Source organism: Jatropha curcas, chromosome 6, assembly GCF_041381405.1.
Source record: "Jatropha curcas cultivar XTBG-Jc1 chromosome 6, XTBG_Jcur_1.0, whole genome shotgun sequence".
NCBI lineage: Eukaryota > Viridiplantae > Streptophyta > Magnoliopsida > Malpighiales > Euphorbiaceae > Jatropha > Jatropha curcas.
The window spans coordinates 1,779,204-1,791,522 of record NC_143156.1 but is presented as its reverse complement, the minus strand read 5'-3'; the positions used below and the strand labels follow the sequence as shown (position 1 = coordinate 1,791,522).

At 32.2% G+C, this 12,319-nt stretch overlaps 1 protein-coding gene and 1 pseudogene across 2 annotated transcripts; both read left to right on the top strand.

The window, feature by feature from the left end:
• Positions 1 to 1,211: 1,211 nt before the first annotated feature.
• LOC105633438 (uncharacterized) lies at positions 1,212 to 3,524 on the top strand (annotated as a pseudogene). The gene is made up of 4 exons (XR_016321240.1): positions 1,212 to 1,246; positions 1,335 to 1,848; positions 2,549 to 2,688; positions 3,082 to 3,524. The product of XR_016321240.1 is annotated as an uncharacterized LOC105633438 (transcript).
• A 1,996-nt stretch (positions 3,525 to 5,520) lies between these two features.
• On the top strand, positions 5,521 to 10,003 carry LOC105633381 (uncharacterized). Its single transcript, XM_089723460.1, has 7 exons — positions 5,521 to 6,218; positions 6,903 to 7,046; positions 7,434 to 7,506; positions 7,945 to 8,050; positions 8,149 to 8,245; positions 9,274 to 9,369; positions 9,461 to 10,003. Exons 1-7 carry the CDS (start codon positions 5,619 to 5,621, stop codon positions 9,605 to 9,607), a joined length of 1,263 nt encoding a protein of 420 aa, XP_089579586.1. The 5' UTR covers positions 5,521 to 5,618; the 3' UTR covers positions 9,608 to 10,003.
• The last annotated feature ends 2,316 nt before the right edge of the window (positions 10,004 to 12,319 follow it).

Genomic DNA, 12,319 nt, shown 5'->3' with positions numbered 1-12,319 from the left:
TTGTATCGAGAATAATTGACCAAATTATATTTATTTCACATAATTCCCTTATCTCACATCATTATATTGTATTTAATATAAATAAAGGTAAAACTGGAAAAATATCACTTATTATTGCTTAAAATATTCAAAGCAATTCATATTTTTTTATAAAAAAATTATCCTAACACGACTTAGGCTTCATTTGGTTCAACATTGTCTATTTTGAAAAATATTTTTCTCAGGAAGATACACGTCCAAGGAAATAATTTCTTAAAAACTATAATTTGAATAAGTTTGGTATACAAATAAAATGTGTGAGAAGTAAATTATAAAAAATAATAATGTCCATAATATAAATTTAAACGTGTTTAGATAATAAAATAAAATAATAAATTCATTGAATTTAATTATAAAAGTGCAATTTCCTTAACTATCTTTAAGGAAGTTACTTTCTTTATATGATTTATTTTTTAGGAAGTAAAATTGATAATGCAAATCAAATGCAATTATTTTATGCACTTACCCAAGGATTACACTTTCATAGTTTAATCAAACATCGCATTATATTTTGAAACAGAGGTAAGTATATGGTGTCCATTATTATTTTTGACAGCTGTATAAATATTGGCTGTATCATGATGTTCTTACATAACTTATTCTAGGATGAAGAGTAGTTTGTATTTCATATTTTTAATAAAAAAAAGATATATTTTTAAAATGATAATAAATTACTAATTGGGTAAGCAATAAATTTATATCTGATATAAGTATAACAAGTATTTTACATAATAAAAAAGAAACCAATTTAAAAAATAACTAGAAACTTGTTTATTTGCTCTAAATTCTTCTTTATTAGATAACTCTGAGTTTTATATTGTTATATAATTATAAGTCTCTTTTACAAGTTTAGGCTCAATATTAAAATCAATTGGGTTCGAATACAAGTCAATTTGGAGACTCATCATCTAGTTAGAGCTTCTTATTCTAATGTTCGTTTTCAGATTTAAAATACTATCTCTCGATTTTTATCAGAATTTTTTCTTGAGATAATAAAGCTGCATTATTCTCTTTCAAAAAAATTGAAAAATAACTAAATATTTTGTTTTTTATTAATTAAATTTTTATTTTTATGAAAAAATATTTCATCATATACAGTGTTTTTATTAAACTTTGAATGAGTTATTATGTAATAAAAAATATTTAGTGTAAATAAATATTCATATGCTTTTATGATCCACCAAACAGAGAAAAAGGAAGAAAAACGGTTTACAATTGTTTATTATTTTTTAATTTTCGGTTGGCGCCTAAAACTAACCAACCTTTTTCTTTTAAGGATGTTCTTCTTTAAACAGACGATTTCCTTCTGCTTCTTCACCATTTTCCATGGCTCCTTCTCTTTCCTCTCTCCTTCTCCCCCCCCCCCCCTTCTGAATCCACCTCTATTCCTTTCTCTCCACTCAACCCCAACCCATATCTCACCCACCGCTCACAATCCCTCAAAATTTCCATTAAAAGCTCTTCTTCTAATTATAACAATAAAATCACTTACTCACCACCGCCTCAAACGCTGCCTGCGGCAGCGCGTAAGTCTTTTGCTCTCGCCACGGGAGAGCTTGTTTTGGGAATTGCGTCGAGGTTATTGCATAGTGGCGGTGGAAACAAAAATGGGAGTTTTTCTTCTTCTGGGGTTTCTTTAATTGAGAAATTAATGGGAAAGAGAGTGGTAATGGAGCGGTTAAGGATATTGAGGCTGAGAAAGAACGGCGTGTAGTTACAAATCCTGGGTTTAGTTTTTCTGCAGCTGGATGGTTGTTACCTTATCATCTTGGTGTTTCTCAATTGCTTATTGAAAAGGGTTACATTAAGGTCTTTTTCTTTAATTTTTTTTCTTTTGTGTAGTCAATTTTCATTTTTAGTGACAATTTCTAATATTCCAACTAAAATAGGGCTTTGAATTTTATCTTTTTTTTTTTTTTTTTTTTTTTCAGATCTGAAAAGTGCATTTTAGCAGTTTGTACTTTTAATTTTGCTTCAAAGGTTTTCAATAATCTATGTTGATGGATATATTTCTGTGGATTGCAGTTTCTAGTTTGGCATTTTGAGTTGATATTTGTCACTAGTAAAGTAAAATTGGGGCAGTTCGATATTTGTTCTGAAAAATGTTTCCTTTATCCACATCAGCTGTGTATTTTTTACTGGAATTTGTCCCCAGCTTCTGCGAGCTATTACTTATAAATCACAAGTATTCATGTTTTCAGTAGAATATTTCTGTCCATGATAACTTTATGTGGGTTGGGCACTCTTCTTTTGCTCTTCTTATGCTTGGACCATGTGCATTTGATGATCTTTACATCACTTTAGTCATGTATTCAAACAAAAGATAGTTGCGTTTGTTTACTGAAGAGTCATGTCACATATTCAAAACGATATGAAACTTGCTGTAAATACAGAAATGGTATTACCTTGCAACTAAAACTTCCCCTCATTTTAATCTATTATTCATACATCAATGCTTCTATAAGAAATTTTCAAATAAAATGTTTTCTTATATATATATCTGACACAGGAAACCACTCCCTTGGCTGGTTCCTCTGCTGGTGCTATAGCTTGTGCATTGATTGCCTCTGGAGTTAGCATGGAGGAGGCCCTAAAAGCTACTAAAATAGCCGGTGAAGACTGCCGGCTAAGGGGGCTGCACAACTTGGGGTAAATTTTTATTGCAATGGTTTGGTGCAGAAATTTCTTTTTATAGTGGAAGTTTTCATTCTTAATTTCTCCAGACTAGTAATGCACCTTTTCTTCTATTACCGACAATGAATATATAAATTGAAGCATGATTATTAAACTAATGGGATATCAGTTTCTACTTCTGAAACAATTTGTCTTCTGATAGGAAAAAAAGAACATGCAGGGAATGCATATATGCCAGGAATAATAAATTTATTTTTGGTATGGTGTGAAGTTTCATGCATTGCATAATTTTATGTGGGTTTTAGCAGTAAAATTTGTGGCAAAGAAATGACAAATTAAGATTTCTTGTGTGCTTTTGTAGAGAAAACCATATGGAGATTTTAGTCCTAATCTGATATTTATTTTTAGCAGGATGTTCTTCTGGATGCTCTTGAAAGGCTTCTACCAGATGATGGACATATTAGGACCAGTGGGAGGTTCACGGTTAGTCTGATTTTATTTTCTCCCCTGTGATAAAACCTTTGCACCATGTTGGGAAGGCTTGCTAGTTGGAGATATTCATTACTTTGCAAGTTCGGATGGTTGGATATGTGTCTGCACTGCACATAAATACAAGTGCTTGGTTTGATTGGATGAATCTGTAGGGATGTAGATGTGATGGCAGAAGTCCACAAGTATTACGATTGAAAAACTTAGATGGGTGGGGAAGAGTGGAACTAAATTAAGTTGTTCTTAACATGCCCTCAACTTTCAATGTTTTATTATTACTTCGATACCAATTCTAAATACATAGTTTATTTGTTAATTATATGCATAATTTTCTCACTGTTGAGGATAGAAGGTTTATTTGCGATTTGGGTCTATCTTAGTTAATTTTATCTGTTGTTTCCATTTCAACATATTATTTTCCCTTGTGCTTATGATTATAGAACTCATTTGAGAATTCAAATGTGCTTGATTTGGATATCTGATTCTTTTTGTTGGTATGCACTTGCACTCTTTTAAAATAGTCTGTCCTATCACAGTTGCTGTAACTCAGATCTCGTGGAGGCCCGGCAGTTTATTAGTGGATCAATTTGACTCTAAGGAAGATCTCATAAATGCACTTTTCACTTCTTCATTTCTTCCAGGGTGAATAGTTTATATATCATTTTACCTTGCATTACTTTTTACCTTTCTAATAGCATTGAACTAGAAATAAAATCCAGGGCAACTAGGATGAAATTGCAGATATCTTGCACCAAGACCTGCCACAATGTTCCGAAACCGTCTTTGCATTGATGGGGGTTAGACATTGTGTATGTCACCAACATCTGCTGCTCATACAGTGAGTGCTTGAGATATTTTTACTGTGTATATTTCAGTGAATATTTCTGCACTTTATTAGGCATAAAATCGGTTGAAGCTTTTTTACTTTTTGTTTTTGTATCTTGTTGGTGAGTTGAGGAATTCTTGGGAATGGGTCACTTGATCACTAAGCTTTCTTTGTCCAATTGAAGTTAGACAAATATAAGAAGTGGCATGATCTCACTCTTGATGTTTCTTTACTGGATACGGTTTCCCCATCCTTTCTCCTGAATGTCATACTAAACAAATATGTCATTTCTTTGGGCGATTCTAGTGCCTACTCACATGTTATCTTGTAGGTCCGGGTGTGTGCTTTCCCATTCGGTCTTTTGGGACTGCAAGGAATTGGGATTAGTCCGGACTGTAATCCTGAAACTAGAGCTAGTCCAGTAGAGGTATGCTAGCTTTTAGATATATGTCTACTTTTGAGGATAAGCTAATGAACTAGGGTTACAAATCATTCCAGCTTTTCAACTGGTCATTGATGCCAACAGAAGATAGTCTTCTTGACAGGGTTTTTGAGCGAGGATACTCAGATGCAGCCATGTGGGCTGATGAGAATCCCGTTGAGAAAGTAGTTCGAGATGATAGTCCTTTGGCTTTGGATGATTCCCAATTTGATTTTAAAGATGCATGAGATTCCGGTACGAGTAGTCCTTTCTGGCCATCTAAAATTCTTCTAAATAGCATATCAGTCGTGTGAAATTCTCACCACCTCATATCAAAACAGTGCAATTAGCTAAATCAATGTAAGATATCTAGCAAGTGAAATACAATAATAAGAAAAGGAAAAGTACAAATTGTAAATTTCAGGAATGTATCGTTTCGATACTATTTCGAGACTAATGGTTAGTCATTGTTGTTTCGGTTTTCAAAACTGATTTGTATAGTTACAGTGCAGCTATTATTAGGGGGCTGTGTAAAACCACCTACCGATCGAGCACCGAATTGACTCATTTCGGTCAGATATTTAAGGGAGGTGATTTACTCGGCTTGAATCAAATTTATTGTTCGGTTCAAATTGATTTTCCAGAAATTTATCGGTTAGGCTTAAAATTGAATCGACATAGCAAAAACGACTAAAAGCGATAGAATAGATTTGCTCGGTTTAGATATCAATTTCGATTCGTTTCGGTATGTTGTTAAAATTTCAATTTATATTTTTTGGCTTTAGTGAACCGAACCGAGTTGCTCACCCGTAGCTGTTATTGGCAACGTATAACATCATTTTGAGAGATTTTTGGATTGAACTATAAATAATATTTCATTTTATAAAAATATTTTATTTAAATGAGATTATTCTCATGATAAAAAATTTACGGATAATATTAAAAAATATTTTATAAAACGAACATTTACAATTGATGGCCATTTAAATTTGTACAAATGAAAATCAATTTCTATTTTCTTAGTATTTTTTAGTTTTCGGTTGGCCCCAAAAACAAACAAAACACAAACTAACTTCTCACTTTCTCTCTCCTGGCAAAAACACAATTAGAAAAAGGAAAATGATAATAATTAACAATTTTCCATAACAAAGACGCACACAAAATCCACTTAGATAATGACAGAAAGTCTTTTTTCATTTCCTTTTAAGAATGTTCTTCATCAAGAAATCAAACAGGCCCTCACCTTCTTCTTCTTCCTCTTCACCATTTCCTATGGCTCCTTCTCTCTCCTCTCTCCTCCCTCACTCTCAATCCACCTCTGTCCCTTTCCATTCTCCTAACCCCAGCCCATATCTCACCCACCGCTCACAATCCCTAAATCTTTCCGTTAAAAGCTCTTCTTCTAATAACAATAAAATTACATACCCACCACCTCCTCAACAGCCGGTGCCGGCCGAGAAGAAGTCTTTTGCTGTTGCCACAGGAGAGCTTTTTTTGGGAATTGCTTCGAGATTGTTGAAAAGTGGTAGTAGAAGTAAAAATGGGAGTTTTTCTTCTTCTGGGATTTCTTTGTTTGAAAAATCGAATGGGAAAGAGAGTGGTGATGTGGATTATGAAGAAAGGATAGGAGCGGTAATGGAGGATGAGATAGAGCCGGATGTTATTTGGGAACAGAGGGTTAAGGATATTGAGGCTGAGAAAGAACGGCGTGTAATTACAAGTCCTGGGTTTAGTTTTTCTGCTGCTGGATTGTTGTTTCCTTATCATCTTGGTGTTTCTCAATTGCTCATTGAAAAGGGCTACATTAAGGTCTGGTTCTTTATATTTGATTAGTCAATCTTCGTTTTTTACTGACAATTTTTCCGAGTAAGGTTTAGGGCTTTTGAATTGGGAAAGTGTACTTCAGCAATTTTGGTTTTTGATTTTGCTTAAAAGGTTTTCAATATTCTATTTTGATGGGTATGGTTCTGTGGGTTGCAGTTTCTAGTTTGGCATTTTGAGTTGATGATATTTGCCAAAAATTTGGACAGCTTGACTTGCATTTGGCTTGTATTTTGAGAAAATTTTCCTTTATCCACATTATCTGTGTAGATGATATCTTAACCAGCTCAATTTTTAACTGGAATTTGTACGAAGCTTTTGTGGGCTATATTATGTGTAAATCACACTTGTTTTCAGTTGAAAGTTACCATCCGTGATAACTTTCATGTTGGTTGGGTACTTTTCTTTTACTGTTCTTGTGCTTGGACTACTTGCATTTGTTTATCTTTTGCATCACTTTAGTTGTGTATTCAAACAAAAGATAGTTGCTTTTGTTTACTAAAATTTCATGCCACGTGCTGAAAACAATATGAAACCTGATGTAAATACAGCAAGTGGTATTTCCTTGCAAGTAAAAAGTTCCCCTAATTTTAATCTATTATTGATGCATTAATGTTTCTCTGAGAAAATTTCAAATAAAATGTTGTTTTCTTATATGTATATCTGACACAGGAAACCACTCCACTGGCTGGTTCCTCTGCTGGGGCTATAGTGTGTGCCGTGATTGCCTCTGGAGCTAGTATGCAGGAGGCCCTACAAGCTACTAAAATATTAGCTGAAGACTGCCGGCTAAGAGGGACTGCATTTCGACTTGGGGTAAATTTCTAGTCTGGTGCTGAAATTTTCTTATACTGGAAGTTTTCATTCTTAATTTCTGCAGGCTAGTATCCCTCTTTGGTTTTCTTATGGACAACGAATGTCTAAATTAGGGCATGATATATAAAATTTTATGAACTAATGTAATAGCATATCTCTGTTTCCTACTTCTGAAACAATTTTTCTTTTGATGTAAAAATAAAATGCTTTCAGGGAATTCTTATATGCTAAGAAGAATAAGTTTATTTTTTTGTATTGCATGAAGTTTTATGTGGGTTTTTGAGCTGTAAAATTTTTGGCAAAGAAAGAACCAATTAAGATATTTTGTATGGTTTGGGGAAAAAACCATTATAGTTTTAGTATTAATCTGATACTTCTTTTTCACAGGCTGTTCTCCGAGATGTTCTGGAAAAGTTTCTACCAGATGATGTGCATATTAGGTCCAGTGGGAGGGTTCGTGGTAGGCGTGATTTTCTTTTCTCCCCTATGATAAAACATGCATCATGTTGGGAAGGCTTGCTAGTTGGACATATTTATTACTTTGTACAGTTGCACATGTGCCTGGTTTAATTAGATGAATATGTAGTGAGGTAGATGTGATGACAGAAGTACATATGCTTGAAGATGGAAAAACTTAAATGAATGTGAATGGATGGAACTAAATTAAGTTGTTCTTAACATGCACGTTCATTTTGGTGTTAGATGATTTATTTACAATTTGCATCTATCTTGGTTAATTTGATCTATTCTTTCCATTTTTATATAATTTTATTTCCCCCTGTGCTTATGCCAATGATTATGGAATTCATTTGAGAGTTCGAAGATATTTCATTTGGATATTTGGTTCATTTTGGTGGTTTGCTCTTGCATTCTTTTAATATAGTCTGTCATGTCACAGTTGCTGTAACTCAGATTTCATGGAGGCCCAGGGGTTTATTAGTGGATCAATTTGATTCTAAGGAAGATCTCATAAATGCAGTTTTCACTTCTTCATTTATTCCAGGGTGAACAGTTTATTTATCACTTTACTTACAATAACTGTTAGTTTATTTAATAACATTGAACTAGAAGTAAAACCAGTGCAAATATGATGAAATTGCAGATATCTTGCCCCAAGACCTGCAACAATTTTCCGAAACCGTCTTTGCATCGATGGGGGTTTGACATTGTTTATGCCTCCAACATCTGCTGCTCATACGGTAAGTGCTAGAGATATTTTTCCTCTGGACATTGCAATAAATATCTATGCACTTAATAAGACATAAGATCAGTTGAAGCCTTACCTTGCTGCTTTTTTTTGTATAATCCTTACTTTTGCATTTTGTTGGTGAGCTGAGGAATTCTTAGGAATTGGTCGCTTGATCACTAAGCTATACTTGTTCAAATGAAGTCATACAATACATAAGAAGTGTAGTGAATTGGTGATATTTCTTTTAATGGAGACATTTGAAATGAGCCAGAACAGTATTATGCGCACCAAGTCTTACAACTGAATGATTATTCAAAAATTAAAGCTCATTTTTCAGAACTTTATTTGCTATTTACACAATAAAACAAGTCTCCATGTCAACTAGTTCCAGTGGGAGAAAAATATAGAAGAGAATAGAATGAGTGGAATAAAATAACCTTCAATTTTTGTGGGGCTAGGTAATAGTGTTCCGTAGAATCAGATATGGGATTGCCAAATAAACTAGAAGTGTCTTAATTGGGTGTGAGCAATAATCTTAAGCACCTTTCCCACCCTCTGTTTTCCACTTCATATCTATTGTTCTACAGTAACTAAATGCTTCTGTTTCCCATCTTTCTTGCACTTTTTTTTTTTTATTCTTTCTGTTGCTTCTCGTGGAATCAACTCGTGCTTTTTTGCTTCATTAAGTTATGTACTTTGAAATAGGCTCTTCACATTGTATCGTGTTGGCTCACTTGTTTATCTTGAAAGTGGCTTTGGAGTAGCATTTAATAGATTTAGCATTTGGGTGGCATTTTAGGCATCCTACTGTTGTTTTTTTAGTAGCCATTTATGTCTTAAGGATGACATATGTTTCATTTTTTCTTCATTCCATAAAACTTGTTTGATGCAATTAGTTTAGGGATCTGAAGATTGGCAAAATCTCACTCTTGATGTTTTTTTTTTTTTTTTTTGGCTACAGTTTCCCCATTCTTCTCCATAATGTTATATTAACAAATATGCCATTTTTGTGTGTTTCTGGTGCCTGCTCAAATGTAGGTCCGTGTTTGTGCTTTCCCAGCCAGTCGATTGGGACTGCAAGGAATTGGGATTAGTCCAGACTGTAATCCTGAAAATAGAGCTAGCCCAAGAGAGGTACGTTAGCTTTGATATATATATATATATATATATATATATGTCTACTTTTGAGGATAAACTGACTCACATGCATTCTAAATCGTTCCAGCTTTTCAAATGGGCATTGGAGCCAGCAGAAGATGGTATTCTTGACAGGCTCTTTGAGCTCGGATACTCAGATGCAGCCATGTGGGCTGAGGAGAATCCAGTTGAGAAATTAGTTCAAGACGATAGTCCTTTAGATGAAACATCATAACCTATTTTTCCCAATTTGATTTTGAAGATGCATGAGATTGTTTGTCTGGACTTCCTCTGTTGGTTAGTTCCACATAGCAAGGTCAGTGACGCAAATTCTTACCTTAGATCAAAGTAGTGCTTGCTTTAAGGGATAGAATGCACATTATCGTATCTTCTTCTCCCAGATGTTGTATAGTATAATTACTAAGTCAATGTAAGATTTCTAGCTAGTGAAATATAGAATAATAAGAAAAGAAGAAAATTTGTAAAGTTTAGGGATTGTGATCAAGATTAGGATGATTTAAATATAATTTATGTCTTGTTTGTCATATTTGTCTGAACTATCTGATACATTCTCCTGATTGTACTGCAACACATTTTATAAAAATCCAGAAATATGCTCTGTAATTTCTAATTTTTTTCGTGTTTGATTATCAAAACCAATTTGTATAGCTACAGCGCAGCTATTATCGATAATGTATAGCATGGTTTTCAAAATGGAAGAACTGATAGATTTTCATAATAGCTTGGTCTTTAGTACATGTTCATAATAGTAACTGCAGAACTTATTCTAATTTCAAAGATCCGGGATTAAATCATATCGATGCGATTTGAGATCTCTTATTGAATTGCTTATTCAATGTTTTTCGTGCATGATCTTCACGGCAATGGGCGCTTGGGAGTGATTGCCATTTTCATACCAAGTCTACAAGCTAACTTTTTATCAGTTATGAAACAATTCTCTCCCAAATCAAGTGGGTAAATAGTAAGTGCAGATTTATATACTTTAGTAACTGGTGTAGCTTGGCCAGTGTGTGTGTGTATATAGAGAGAACAGTGGCCATCTCCTAAATTAGTGTATATTTAAAATAAACCATATCATATCTCGAGAATTAAATGGTAATTTTCCTTTAATAAAAATAAATCAAATATTTATTAGTAATGCTTTTATTTTATCACGGTAAAGAATTTGCTATTTCTATATCATTTTACATGTATTTCTGGAAACCGATATCAGTAGGTTTTGTTGACCTTTTGAGTTATTTAATCTCTTATTTGAAAATTTATTTTTTATTTGAAAATTTAATAAATTCATGAAATGCAACACAAAAATCTGCCATTTATAAATTCATATAATGTGATACTAATAAATTTTTTATTAATAAAAACATGAACAATAGACTCGTTACTAATAATTTTATTTTATTTTTTTACTTTTTACTAAAGTCTATAATCACATAATTATATGTTGCTTTTTTTGAGAAAAAAATTTTTCTTTCAACTTGTTATATATATGGTTTGTTAATATAGCTTGTTATATCATAAATTTTATATTTTGTATATTTCTGGTGAGTTTTATTTCCTATTTTATCTCAAACCATAAATATTATTTTAGAACAAATGTCTTTATTGACTTGGAATTTAATATGTATGCATACATGTGATTTACAATATTTTCAACAAAAATGTCAACTATTAAAATTTCAATTTTCATTTCTGAAAAATTGAATACTCATTTAAAATATGAAAATTTATACCATATGCCTTTTTTTTTTATCTCTTTCTTCAAAAATGAAATTGCTTTTGAGGAAGTATTTTGGCTGAAAATTACAAACTACTTCCTTGATTCTAAATGCAAATTGTTTAATGTTTCTACATAGAGATTAAAAAAATAATTAATTCTCTTAAATTATAATAAAATCAAAAATAATTTGATCAAATTATCATTTAATTCACATCATTACTCCGATATTAATTTTCAACAATTCTATCTAATAATAAAGAAATAGAAAGATTGTTAAGAATCTAGACCTTGAGAATAATTAATCAAATTTATTATCAAAGTATTTAATAATTTACGCTTTATAATGAGTTGATTGGTTCATTTTCCTCGTTATATATCATTTACTCAATTTACTGTTTATTCAATGTTAAAATTATCCACGTACTGCAATAAAGATGATACAAATAATTTTAAATACTCGTGAAAATAACTATTATATCTAATATAAATAAGAGTAAAATTGAAAAAATATCATTTATTACTCTTTAAAATACTTAAATATTTTATATTTATAGACAAAACAATCACCGTGAAAACATTATTAAGAAAATATAATAGAACATAATGGATATAATCAAAAGGATTACGTATAGAATTAAACTAGCATAATTCTAATTGCCGCCAAATTAATAGGGAAGTTTGACCCAAAGAATTATGAGTTGACAAAGTAATTAAAGTATGAAGTGGAAGACAAAAACAGCCCATTTAGCTTTTACTTTTCACATCAAAGTCAAAAAGCAATTCCAATTGAATATGCAAGTCATCAATTTTATAATTAGGTTTCATTGTTCATTACCCTCAAAATAGTCAACTAAAAGTCATTTCCTTCCAACCAAGCATAAAGCTAAGCAACAAAATCTTAGCTTTTACTGCAATATTTGGGTTTAAAATCTTGGAGTCGCTATTATTGAAAATATTTTGAGGATTAGGTCAAAGTTCAATGGTATGGCTCTCCTATCACTTTCATAGTGGCTAGACTTCGAGTTCTTCGATCCTATATTCTCCCTCTGTCCCTTATACTGAATCTCATCTTTAATTTAAGAGGAAAAACATATGTAAAAGAAGATTGAACTTTTTTCTTATTCATTAGGAGGCTCAGTTGAGCCGAAATGACATGATGAGCTACACAATAGGAAAACTCTCTTTTTGACTTGTTAAATTGATGAA

Excerpts from the sequence above, each read along its gene's own strand:
- LOC105633381 (XM_089723460.1), top strand. The coding sequence starts at position 5,619 with ATGTTCTTCATCAAGAAATCAAACAGGCCCTCACCTTCTTCTTCTTCC. Across the intron at positions 8,246-9,273 it reads CAACATCTGCTGCTCATACG|GTCCGTGTTTGTGCTTTCCC; the intron begins GTAAGTGCTAGA and ends GCTCAAATGTAG. Across the intron at positions 9,370-9,460 it reads ATAGAGCTAGCCCAAGAGAG|CTTTTCAAATGGGCATTGGA; the intron begins GTACGTTAGCTT and ends AAATCGTTCCAG.